At 35.6% G+C, this 12,265-nt stretch overlaps 2 protein-coding genes across 2 annotated transcripts; both read left to right on the top strand.

Annotated features, from left to right (window-relative positions):
- The first annotated feature begins 339 nt into the window (after positions 1–339).
- Positions 340–1,837, top strand: LOC114195001. The gene is made up of 4 exons (XM_028085400.1): positions 340–875; positions 990–1,210; positions 1,274–1,493; positions 1,579–1,837. Exons 1-4 carry the CDS (start codon positions 340–342, stop codon positions 1,835–1,837), a joined length of 1,236 nt encoding a protein of 411 aa, XP_027941201.1.
- Positions 1,838–8,018: 6,181 nt separating this feature from the next.
- Positions 8,019–10,203, top strand: LOC114195483 (probable glycerol-3-phosphate acyltransferase 2). The gene is made up of 2 exons (XM_028085971.1): positions 8,019–8,806; positions 9,061–10,203. Exons 1-2 carry the CDS (start codon positions 8,210–8,212, stop codon positions 9,958–9,960), a joined length of 1,497 nt encoding a protein of 498 aa, XP_027941772.1. The 5' UTR covers positions 8,019–8,209; the 3' UTR covers positions 9,961–10,203.
- Positions 10,204–12,265: the final 2,062 nt, after the last annotated feature.

Raw genomic sequence — 12,265 nt, 5'->3', positions numbered from 1 at the left:
TAATAATATCATGACTTTTAATCTTATTTCCTTTCTTTATTTATTTAAATTAGTAATATTCCTTAGGGATGTTACATTTGGTATCAGAGCAAACGTTTTTTTTTTTGGGAAAATTGGGGAGTGAGCTGACCGTTATTGTTGTATGATGTGTGGTTAATTGATAGAAATTGATAGTGTTTGTTTTAATTTTAGCTGTTTAATGTTAACAGCTGAACTATGTGGCGTGCACAGGGAATGGCAAACCGGAGGCGTAGGAATACCGCAAGGACTGACGAGATAGCTAATGCAATTCATAGGATGGTGGACGCAATGTAACTAGTGGCAGCACAACCTCAAGCGATGGTTCCACTGGTAAGACCTGTGACGATGGAAGACTTCATGCGTCATAAACCAGCAAAGTTTACTGGGAAAGCCACCCTAGATGAGGCAGATGCATGGCTCCGAGAATGCGAGAAGATATTCAGGGTAATAGAGTGCACTGAGGCACAAAAGCTCACCTTCGCCACCTTCTTGTTGGTGACCGAGGCTGAATATTGGTGGATGGGGATGCAACAGCAGATGCAGAACCGAGATGAGGAGGTGACATGGACCAGCTTTAGGACGAGATTCCTGGAGAAATACTTCCCTGATAGCGCTAAACATGAGCGCGAAGTCGAGTTCCTCACCCTGCAGCAAGGCAACTTATCCGTGCAGGCCTATGTAGAGAGGTTTGGGTATCCCTCGAGGTTCTACTCCCAGACAGTGACTGAAGAATGGCACTGCAGGAAGTTTGAAGGCGGCCTCAAACATGAACTGAGGCGCTTTATTGTGTCGTTGATAGTCAGGGAATTTCCCATTTTGGTCGAGCAGGCCAAAAGCGTGGAACAACTAGAGATGTGGCCCAGTAGGGTCAGTCGACCGTAGAAGAGTGATGGAGAGGACAGACAGCAGAAAAATCCCTACAGCCGACCTACATCCTCCTCACAGAAGTTGAGATGTTATAACTGTAGAGGAGAGCATTTGAGGAGGGATTGCACTAGACCAGCTGGCAGCGGAGGCAGCAGTATATGCACTCGCAAGTGCTATGCATGTGACCAGCCAAGGCATTTTGCCAACAAATGTCCTAATAAGAAGACCACTCCAGGATCGCGATCTCAGCCACCTTCATCTGATAGGCCGAGAGTAGCAGGTCGGGTCTTCGCCATGACTAGTACTGAGGCCACCTGGTCAGGTAACCTGATTCTGGATTATTGTTTCCTTTTTGGTAACAGTGTGCTAATGTTGTTTGATTTAGGAGCTTCGCACTCCTTCATATCCCATGATTGTGTGGAGAAATTGGGATTGTCTACTCGTGACCTGGGATGCGAGTTGATAGTCTCGACACCAGCATCTGGACAGGTTTCAACAAACCTAGCCTGTGTTGGATGCTTGATGGAAGTAGAGGGCATATGCTTCAAGGTGAACCTCGTTTGCTTGCCCTTGGAGGGACTAGAGGTCATACTGGGAATGGACTGGTTGTCTATCAACCATGTGGTGCTTGATTGTGGACGTCGCAAAATTGTATTCTAGAAACTGAGGGGATAGAGTTGGTGTCGTCAGGAGAGGCAGTGAAAGAGATGAGGGGGGGTCCACTTGTTTTATGATAGTGGCCCAGGAGAAGATGAGTACAAAAGAGCAGATCAGTAAGATACCAGTGGTGGATGAGTATGTCGATGTTTTCCCAGATGAGATACCCGAGTTGCCACCCAGTAGGGATATAGATTTCTCAATTGATCTAATCCCTAGAGCGGGCCCAGTGTCGGCAGTACCGTACAGAATGGCACTGACAGAGCTAGCAAAGTTGAAGAAAAAGATATAAGACTTGCTAGAGAAGAAATTTATCAGACCTAGTGCCTCACCATGGGGAGCTTCGGAGCTACTGGTGAAGAAGAAGGATGGGAGTTCTCGGCTGTGCGTCGATTATCGGTAATTGAATAAATTGACGATAAAGAACAAATATTCGTTGCCAAGGATTGATGATTTGCTCGACCAACTGAGAGGGGCAGGTGTGTTATCTAAATTCGACTTAAGGTCTAGATATCATCAGATCTTAGTCAAGCCAGAGGACGTTCAGAAGACAGCTTTCCGATCGAGATATGGGCATTATGAATATGTTGTTATGCCATTTGGAGTGACCAATGCTCCAGCTGTCTTTATGGACTATATGAACCGAATCTTCCGCCCCTATTTGGATAAATTTGTGGTGGTGTTTATAGATGACATCCTCATCTACTCTCAGACTAAGGAGGAGCATGTAGGCCACTTGAGAGTTGTACTGGAAGTGCTGAGAGAACATCAGCTCTATGGAAAATTGTCCAAATGTGAATTATGGTTGGAGGAGGTACAGTTTCTGGGGCATGTTATCTCTTCACAGGGTATTACTTATACACTCCCTTTTTTCAAATGGGCCATACAAAACCTATTTCTCCACCCTTTAATATATCTATTTTCACCACTCATAAAAATTAGCTGTAATCATATGTTGTCATGTGGCACTATCACTTTAATATCTTATCCAACGACAAGCATACACATGGCATTTATGCACCACTCCTAAATCTATCCCATCAAAATATGCCATATCATCATCTTCTTGCTCTCTTACTAGACATAGCAAAAAATAAAACTAAATATCTACAACACGAAGCCATAATGACAACCTCCATTGCGCCACTAGCTAACCACACAACAATAGGTCGACAAACATTCGCACACAACCATTAAAGTTTCACTAAACAACCATCGTCCACCTGTAACAACAATGTCGTCAGCTACTACGAAGCCACCACTAGATTTCCATCTCACCGTGCCAATGACGAAAGAAACTGCACCACTATAGCCTTACCAGAATAGCTTCACCAAATCTTCATTACGAAATGCAACAACTATGGAGCAAGAGGAAGAAAATGGTTGATTTGAGAAAATGAGGGAGATTCCATGTGGCAGTCCCTCATTGGACAAGCAAGGGGTCAACCAAAGTTTGGTCAAAGTTGGTCAAACAAAAGGGGCTAAAATGTAAATATTGATATCTTTGAATTTCTCTACAAATTTGGACTACATGATTGCATTGGCTATATTGAGAAATTAGTTGGTGATAATTTATCAAATATCTTTAAGTAATTAATTTATTTAATTATTCAAAAACTATCAACCAACTATATTTGTCAAATAGTTATAAAAAACTGACTATATTTCTTCAAATATTTTTAGATATTCTTAAACACTATAAAGAGAAATGATATTTATGTTTATTTTATAGATAATTGAGATATTTCAACAATAGAGAAGCCAGATCCAAAGCACAATCAAGTTCTATATAAAGAGACCTATAAGAAGCATAAAAATTATTAGAGCTTAGGAACCCTTGTGGGGCCAAATTTCACGTTCTTTTTCCACCCTCTCTTTTTTTTTTGTTATTTCTACATTCTATGGAGTGCTAAGCTTTTAGATTTGGTTCCACTGTAATTTTATTATGGATCTTGAGGTAGATTAAAATGATTTCTTCATTCTTTTTATTATTGTTGAGGTCTTAGTTTATCTATGTCTTTTGTTTCTGAATCAAATAAAAAGTAATCATTTAAATTCTAGCTAATTAGCGAAGTGTTTAAATCTACATGTATGCTAATCATTGATGCGTGCGTATTTTTGCCCTCATTCAATGTTTAATTCTGGGTATTTAATTGAATTTATGTGCTTAAAGAGCGATTTAATTGATAATTCTAACAATTAGGCTATTTGAGCTTGTGTGATAAACATGTGTTAAAAAGTGATTTTTTGCTGCATAAATTATTTTTAGATATTTTAACGTCTGTTGATGCAGCTGAAGTTAAGATTAAACTCATTCAAGGTGGGAAAATAAATTGATTAAAGTTACAAACACCTTTGAACAAGGCTAAAATCAGCAAGTTCTGGAAAAATCACTTTACACCCCATACATTACTTAAACACTCTCCTATTTCCAAATAGGTCTCACAAAACCTACTTCTGCACCTCTGCCTTTGTCTATTTGCACCATTTTTTCCACTCATAAAATAGATTCACTCAGATGCTGCCATGTGGCAATCGTCAACTCTTAAAATTGGCCAACCTGCACATGCCACGTGGGCTTAATCTCCACTAAAGAATTTGAGCCAATAACATTTTGCCACATCATCATCTTCATCTCCACACAACCAGAAACCCTAGCCTCCATCTTCACCATGTTTCTGCCGCCGGGAGCACCTGCACGAGCCACGTCACCGAACCACCATGGGCGGCCATTGCACCTCACCGTCGCTGGAGGAGACGATCACCACGAACCAGAGCTGCTATACACAACTTCACCATTGCAACTTTGTGAAACAACAATGCACCGGCAGCCATTGATGAACACGAACCAAGCTCGTGAACAAGAATGAGCCAGAACAGCAGCGGAAGCCTTAACCACCACTGCAAAGATGAAACAACACCAGGTTCGGAACATCACCTTGTTGGAGAAGAAAAAAAAGCAGCGAACTTCACGCACTTGCAGCCATGGCAGCCTTCATGAATCTGCAACAGTGGAGAAGAGACGCGAACCATTGCAACAGCTTGATCGTGAACGCAGAACACACCGATTGCAGTGATGTTTTCAGCCACCACCGTGCCCAAGTTTGCACATCCGCGCAGCTGCCAAGGGAGGGAGAAACATGGAGGCAAAAACCCTAATTCTGGAGAGAGAGTCTCTACGCCACGTGTCAGCTTCTAATTGTACAGTCAAACTAGTCAAATTGGTCAAATCTGGTCAACTGGTCAATGGAGCAGCAAAGCTGGTCAAATCTGATCAAAAAGTCAAAGACTGGTCAAAGGAGAGGGATTTGACTGCAAATATTGATATTTTTGGATGTCTCTGCAAAATTGGACTATAGGATTGAAAATGGGCTATTTAGAAAATTAATACAAATATTATTTGGTGATAATTTATCATATATCTTTAAATAATTAATTTATTTAATTATATAATAAATTATTAACCAATTATATTTGTCAAATAGTCTATATCTCTCCAAATATCTTTGAATATTTATCTTTATCTTTATTTTAAAAGATATTTGAGAGGTTTTAGCAACAGAAAAGCCTAGTCCAATTCCTATATAAAGAGACCAAGGGAGAAGCAGAAAGACAAGCTCAACACGTCGTAATTGAGGAACCCTTTGGGGGACCTAATTTCTTTCTCTCTTTTCTTCTCTCTATTCTTCTCTCTTTATTTTGCATTCATGGAGTTCTAAACTTCTTGGGTTGATTCCATTGTAATTTCTTAATTGGATTCTGAGGTTAGATCAATTAATTTCTTTGTTCTTTTTATTATTGTTGAGGTTTTCATTCATCTATGTCTTTTATCTTTAAATCATGTAAGAAGAAATGATTTTAAATCTATATGCATGTTGGTCATATGAGTCCAAGGATTTTTAAACTGAATTGAAACTTTACTTTGATTTTAGAAACTTTCATATGATTATATGAGTTTTTACCAATAATTGAGACTTTACTTTGGTTAAAGGTATTTACTCTAACTACAATTAATTGAGACTTTACTTTGATTAATTAAGCTTTCTATTTGGTGAGGAGATAAAAGAATAGACATTATTAGGCATAGTAAATTTGATTGAGACTGTACTTTGGTTGAATTTACTGTGGATAATCTTAAAGTTCTCACTTTTAATTGAGACTGTACTTTGGTTAAAAGTGAGAACCCCAACAAATTAATTGAGACTTTACATTGATTAATTTGTAAATCTATAACAATAATTAATTGAGCAATAATCTTTAGATAACCAATGATGAATCTATTTTGAAAAAGCAATGGAATTAATCTATTTTATTTACTATTGTTTTTATTTCTTTTTATCTTTTAAATTTTATTTCTATCTTTGTTTATCTTAATCCCTTATATTTTTTATTTTATTTTATTTTATTTTACTAACTCATTTGTATAGTTTTATAAGAACTAATTTGTTAAAAATCAATTTCGTGTTCGTTGGGAGACGACTTAGGGTTACTTTACCCTTTTTATTTTTTTGACTACTATCTTAGCAATACTGAAGTTGCTATAGTTTAGTAGTATTAATTTGATCGCGTCAACGACAGCGTTATCAAATTTGAAGAACTAGTTTGTTAAAAATCAATTCCGTGTTCGTTGGGAGACGACTTTGGGTTACTTTACCCTTTCTATTCTGTTGACTACTATCTTAACAATACTGAAGTTGTTATAGATAAGTAGTATTAATTTGATCGCGTCAACGACAGCGTTATCAATCATATTAGTTGAAGGATTTTTAAATTCAATTAAGACTTTACTTTGATTTAATTTAGAAGCTTTCATTTTATTATATAAGTTTTTACCAATAATTGAGACTTTCCTTTCATTAAAGGTAATAATTTTAACTAAAATTAATCACGACTTCACTTTAATTTATTACAACTTTTTATTTGGTTGAATTTAATGTAGATGATCTAAAAGTTCTTATAGTTAGTTGAGATTGTAATTTGGTTAAAAATAATAACGACAATAGATTAATTGATACTTTTATTGATTTGAAAATCTAAGACAATAATCAATTGAGTAAGAATCTTTAGATAACTGATGGTGAATCTATTTTGAAAAAATAGTGGATTCAATCTATTTTTTTATCATTGTTTTTATAACTTTTCATCTTTTTGAAATTTTATTTCTTCTTATCATTTATTATTTATTTTATTTTTTCTTTATATTCTTTATTTTATTTGACTAACCTTTTTGAACAAATTTTATAAGGACTAATTTGTTAGGAATCAATTTCGTATTCATTAGGAGACAACTTTGGGTTATCTTTATCCAAATTAATCTTTTGGCTATTTTCTTAACAATACTGAAATTGTTACATATAACTATGTTGGGAATAGTCCAAGTGACTGACCGCATAACCACAACCAAAGGGGTCACTTATACACCTGAAGGGAAATATACCATATGAAAAAGAAAAAAACAAGGGACTCACCCTTGAGGGAAGATGTTGGGAATAGTCCAAGTGTGAGTTAAAGTTCCACATTGGATAGAAAAGACAAAGTTAAACACTATATAAGAATAAAGACCCATAACAACATTGCCTTAAGATTTTGGTGTAAAAGTGGTGTCTAAGGTCTTATATGTGTAAGACTAATGTCATATAATCATCTAGAACCACAATCTCTCAATGACTATAATCATAACCATATATGAAAAAATATATAACCTATAATCAAAGTAGCATCGATTTGATTGCTTCAATGACAACGTTATAATTTCCCATTTGTTTGTTTGCATTTAAGGAGAAAGTCTTTTGAGAAGATAAAGTGTGACCATGATCAGATTATACGAAGAGGATGAACTTTCAGGTAGTAATAGGTGTACATGCAAAGAAAAGTTTGGATTTCTTGTACCATCATTTGATGAAGCATTTGAATCTTCATCAATGTTATATTTTCATCCAAATGAAGTGAAATTTATTCTTTTAATGTGTACCCGAAATCAAACAAACTAAGTTTCACAAAATTTTGGAATGTAAAATGTGAAAAACATAAAAAAAGATTTTAACTGAGTTCTCATCCAACAAATGTAATAATTCAATCAATGTAATATAGGAAATATATAAGTGCCCAATAAATGTTTAACAATTCCATCTGATTGAATGACGAAATTAGAATATGCTATTATAATGTGAAATCACTTATCAAATATTAAATTTTTCTCTATTTTATTTTTCTCCTCTTACCGGCAACTTTTTTATTTTTTTTTTCATTTTCACCCCAATTCAATCCGAAACCGGTTGTAGATTACATTTTTGTCGACGAAAGGTCTAGATAGGTAATTTTGCCATTAAATAGTAAAATTGAATTAGTTCGGTTGGCATGTGATGGTGACACTAAATACTCGTACGGTTGTGGCCTCGTGGGGATGATTAATAGTGTCAGTGCTTTTATCAGCGTCCTTTGTTCACCCACATCAATGTAACCCCAAAGTTGATACCAACAAAGTTTTGCTAATTTGAAGCCATTATTGAAATTGACACATGACCTCTCAGTCAGTCACGCAACCTATGCTTATTTATTCTTAGGCATCGCACTCCATCTAGCCAAGTGAAGCATGCAAATAAAACTCTTTGGTCTTGAAAGCTGAAAACCAGAACATAGCCAAAATCATTTCCTTTGATACCCAATGAGTCCCAGCAAGATAGAAACAGTTTCTCTTGTCAACAAAACGCAAGAACTGTCTAATAAAACAGTGGTTTTTGAATTTGAGAGTACCCTGTTACGATCAACTTCACTCTTCTCTTACTTCATGCTGGTTGCTTTTGAAGCCGGTGGGTTGCTAAGATCTCTCATTTTGTTTCTCTCATACCCTTTGGTGTGGCTGCTGGGTGAAGAACAACATGGCTTAAAGATTATGGTTTTCTTGTGCCTTTTTGGAATCAGAAAGGACACGTTCAGAATAGGATCAGCTGTTCTGCCAAAGTTCTTCTTAGAAGATGTGGGGTGGGAAGGTTTTGAAGCTGTTATGCGGTGTGAGAGAAAGGTGGCATTGAGTAAGTTGCCCAGGGTCATGGTTGAAGGTTTCTTGAAGGACTACTTAGGGGTTGAAAGTGTTTTAGCAAGAGACATTAAATCCTTCAAAGGGTATTTTTTGGGACTGTTCGAGGAAACTAAGGAAAAAAATACTTGTTTATACGAGGCAAAACAAGACAACGAAAACATGATTCGCATCACTGGTAGCCATATTGGGTATATTGACCGAGAACTTTTCCCTGAATTCAAGGTTTGCCTATTTCCAAGCAAAATACATAAATTCATACATGTGCACTCTTATATGTATCATGCTTTTTTATACCAGATATAAAGGTTTTAAAATCAGTGTTGTGATTATTTTATGCACAATTTTCATTAACTTGAAAAATTGTGAACAAAGTTATTGTATCTGAAGTCACAGTGTGTCAGTATCTCAAAATCTTAACCTTGTGATTAAAATTACTATGAGGGACTCCATTTTTCTAACCGGTTCTGTGTCTGCAGAAGGTTTGCCTAATTCTAAGCTCCCAGGAGAGGAGAAATTGGCATGTCCTTCCAAAAGAGAGGTATCCAAAGCCACTGATCTTCCATGATGGAAGGTTGGCTTTCAAACCAACCGCAGCATCAGCTTTGGCTTTCTTCATGTGGCTACCCTTTGGGCTATTCCTTTCCATCTTCAGATTCACCTTTGGCATTGCGCTACCCTTCAATGTGTCTGCTCCAATATTGGCCTTCTCAGGGACAAGAACAACCTTATCAAGACCCAACAACAACCCTCTGTCTTTGGTCGATGAGGAAAACCAAAAGGGTGTGCTCTATGTGTGCAACCACAGAACCTTGCTTGACCCACTTTACATTGCATATGTCTTGGACAAACCTCTCTCCGCAGTCACATACAGCTTGAGTAGATTCAACGAGCTTGTTGCCCCCATCAGAACTATAAGACTAACAAGAGACAGAGAGCGAGACAGAGAGACAATGGATAAATTGCTGAGCCTGGGCAACCTCGTGGTGTGTCCTGAGGGAACAACTTGCAGGGAACCTTATTTGTTAAGGTTCAGTCCTCTGTTTGCAGAGCTCACAGATGACATTGTTCCTGTGGCTGTCGATGTGAAGGTTACCATGTTCTACGGAACAACAGCCAGTGGGCACAAATGTTTGGACCCCTTTTTTCACTTCTTGAACCCAAATCCTACGTACTTTGTAAAAATCCTAGACCGGTTACCTCGGTCACAAACATGTCGGGAAGGTGGGAAATCAAGAATCGAGGTTGCCAATTCTGTGCAACGTGAGATTGGGAATGCTTTAGGATTTGAGTGCACCAGCTTGACCAGAAAAGACAAGTATATGATCTTGGCTGGTAACGAGGGTGTCAATGGAGGGCCTTGCAATAACTGTAAGTAGCCCTACTATGTTAATGCTTTTTTATAAATAAAAAGTCTCAGTTACATGTTATTTAAAGATGGATTTCACAGTCGTTACGAACAGCGTAACATTTTTTTGACGTCTTATCTTTTGTTTAGTTTGAAATAGAAGGCAGTTTTGTCGTGGGTCATAAAATAAAATGCCCGCTCCTTAAATGTTATATGTGTAATGAATTTACACGTGTACTTTTTTGTGCTGCTGTGCATCACTGAATTTGTCACTCTTCCGGTTTAGGAGGGTATTGTTCTCTTGATAATTCTCAATTATTTTCTCGTTCTTTCTATTCTATTAAAAATGTAGAGTAAATATACATATATATATATATATATATATATATATATATATATATATATATTAAGAATTACAATCTTTTAGGATTTGTTAATATTTTTCTAGAAAACTATTCAATATGCACCTAATTATTTAATAACTTATTTTTTGATAAAAAATTGTTTTTTTCCATGTTTAATTGAGAATAAACATTTCAAGAAATCAATAAGTCTATCAACTAAAAAAATTAAAAAATAAATTTAAGAAACATAAGAGTGTAACATATATTATAACGTATTATTGTTTACTATAATATTCACCTGACTCGGTTTATTACATTAAAATTTTAACAACCCCTCAAATTGATACATATTTAGCCTTAACATCAAGCAACTCTCTTAACTTCAAAAATGATTGTCTTTTAAAGTTTCGGTGAATATGTCAACAACTTGATCTTCACTCCTACAATAGCGACTTCATCTTCACTCCTACAATGTACTATTTCAATACTTTTTTTTTTTTTCCAAAATGCCTTAAGAAATAAAATTTTACATTAATATGCATGCTTCTTCCATGTAGGGCTGAATTTTTTTAGTAATTTGATTGTTGAGTTATTATCACGTGTAGTAGCCTTCATTTGGAATTGTAGTTGTTTAAGAATATTCCTCAATCATAAGGCTCGGCAAACACAAGTTGTAGTTGCAACAAATTCAACTTTAATGCTAGACGAGTAAAAACGAATTGCTTTTTAGAGGACCATGAAATAAAACTTGTTCCAATCATAAAGACTAAACCAAATGTGCTTTTTCTTCACCTAAATCATATGCATAGTCTTTATCTGTAAATTCAATCAAATAATATTTTTTACCTCTCTTCTCAAACTTGCTTGTAAATAGCGGAGAATTTTTCTAGTAGTTAACAAATGTAAACTTAGTAAGATTTTTATGTACTTGTTAATTAAACTCACATAATACATGATGTCTAGCCTAATTGTAGTAAGACACATTAAGCTGCCAACAATTTTCTTGAAATATGTCTTATCAACCTTCTTTTCATCATGATCTTTATGTAGCTTTGTGCCACATTCAACTAGAGTACATACACAAATGCAATTCTTCATTTGAAACTTGTGCAAAATTTCTCCTACATACTTTATTTTCGATAGAAAAATTCCTTATTCTAATTGAATCACTTCCATGTCAAAAAAATAATGCATCAAACCCTTGTCAAACATTTCAAATTCATTCATCATGACTTCTGGATTTCAGTACAATTTCTAGAGAATATAAGAAACATACTATAAGAATTATTTTTTTTCTTTCTCTCCTAGTTTAACAAACAATGTGTGCTCTTAGCGACATTTCATAAATCCAATATTTAGAAAATAAGTGTCTATGCAAATATACTAAGCTTTTGGGACTTGTTTTAGCCTATAAAAAGTTTTCTTTAATTCATACAGTTTATTTTTATGTCCAACGTTAACATATCCAAGGGGTTGATCAATAAACATCCATTCTTCTAAATATCTATGTAGGAATGATGATTTGACATCTAGTTAGAAAATTGACCAAGAATTTTGTGTTGCTAGTGCAACTATCAAATAGATTGACACATGTCTTGCAACAGAAAAAAAAAATACTTTTGTATAATCAACCTCATACTGTGATTGCACATTTTTGCTACTAAGCATGCTTTATATTTGTATGCATTGCCATTTTTGTTTTTGAACCCCACTTTATACCAATGGTTTTTTTTTTATATCCTTCAGGTAGATCACAAAGCTCCTAAGTGTCATTCTTCTCAATGGAATTCATTTCATCATCCATTATTATTCTCCATTTTCCTTCCTTGATTGTATACTAAAATATTGTGGATCACAATATGTAAACAAAGGAAAATGAGTAATTTCCTCTTTAATAATTTTTTTTACCACAAAATTCTCCATCCAAGTATGTCTCCTCTAGTTTCTAGAGGTGTCAGAGTGAGCCAACCCGATTCACATGGGTTGTCTCAC

Source organism: Vigna unguiculata, chromosome 8 (assembly GCF_004118075.2).
Source record: "Vigna unguiculata cultivar IT97K-499-35 chromosome 8, ASM411807v1, whole genome shotgun sequence".
In the NCBI taxonomy this organism is placed as follows: domain Eukaryota; kingdom Viridiplantae; phylum Streptophyta; class Magnoliopsida; order Fabales; family Fabaceae; genus Vigna; species Vigna unguiculata.
The sequence above is the reverse complement of the archived record's forward strand: the minus strand, read 5'-3'. Positions and strand labels throughout refer to the sequence as shown.

What these genes read in the sequence shown, in the direction of transcription:
- LOC114195001 (XM_028085400.1), top strand. Translation starts at nt 340, where the DNA reads ATGGTTCCACTGGTAAGACCTGTGACGATGGAAGACTTCATGCGTCAT. An exon ending in AGCGTGGAACAACTAGAGAT is followed by an intron (nt 876 to 989) that starts GTGGCCCAGTAG and finishes TTATAACTGTAG; the next exon opens with AGGAGAGCATTTGAGGAGGG. An exon ending in TACTGAGGCCACCTGGTCAG is followed by an intron (nt 1,211 to 1,273) that starts GTAACCTGATTC and finishes TGTTTGATTTAG; the next exon opens with GAGCTTCGCACTCCTTCATA.
- LOC114195483 (XM_028085971.1), top strand. Translation starts at nt 8,210, where the DNA reads ATGAGTCCCAGCAAGATAGAAACAGTTTCTCTTGTCAACAAAACGCAA. An exon ending in AACTTTTCCCTGAATTCAAG is followed by an intron (nt 8,807 to 9,060) that starts GTTTGCCTATTT and finishes CTGTGTCTGCAG; the next exon opens with AAGGTTTGCCTAATTCTAAG.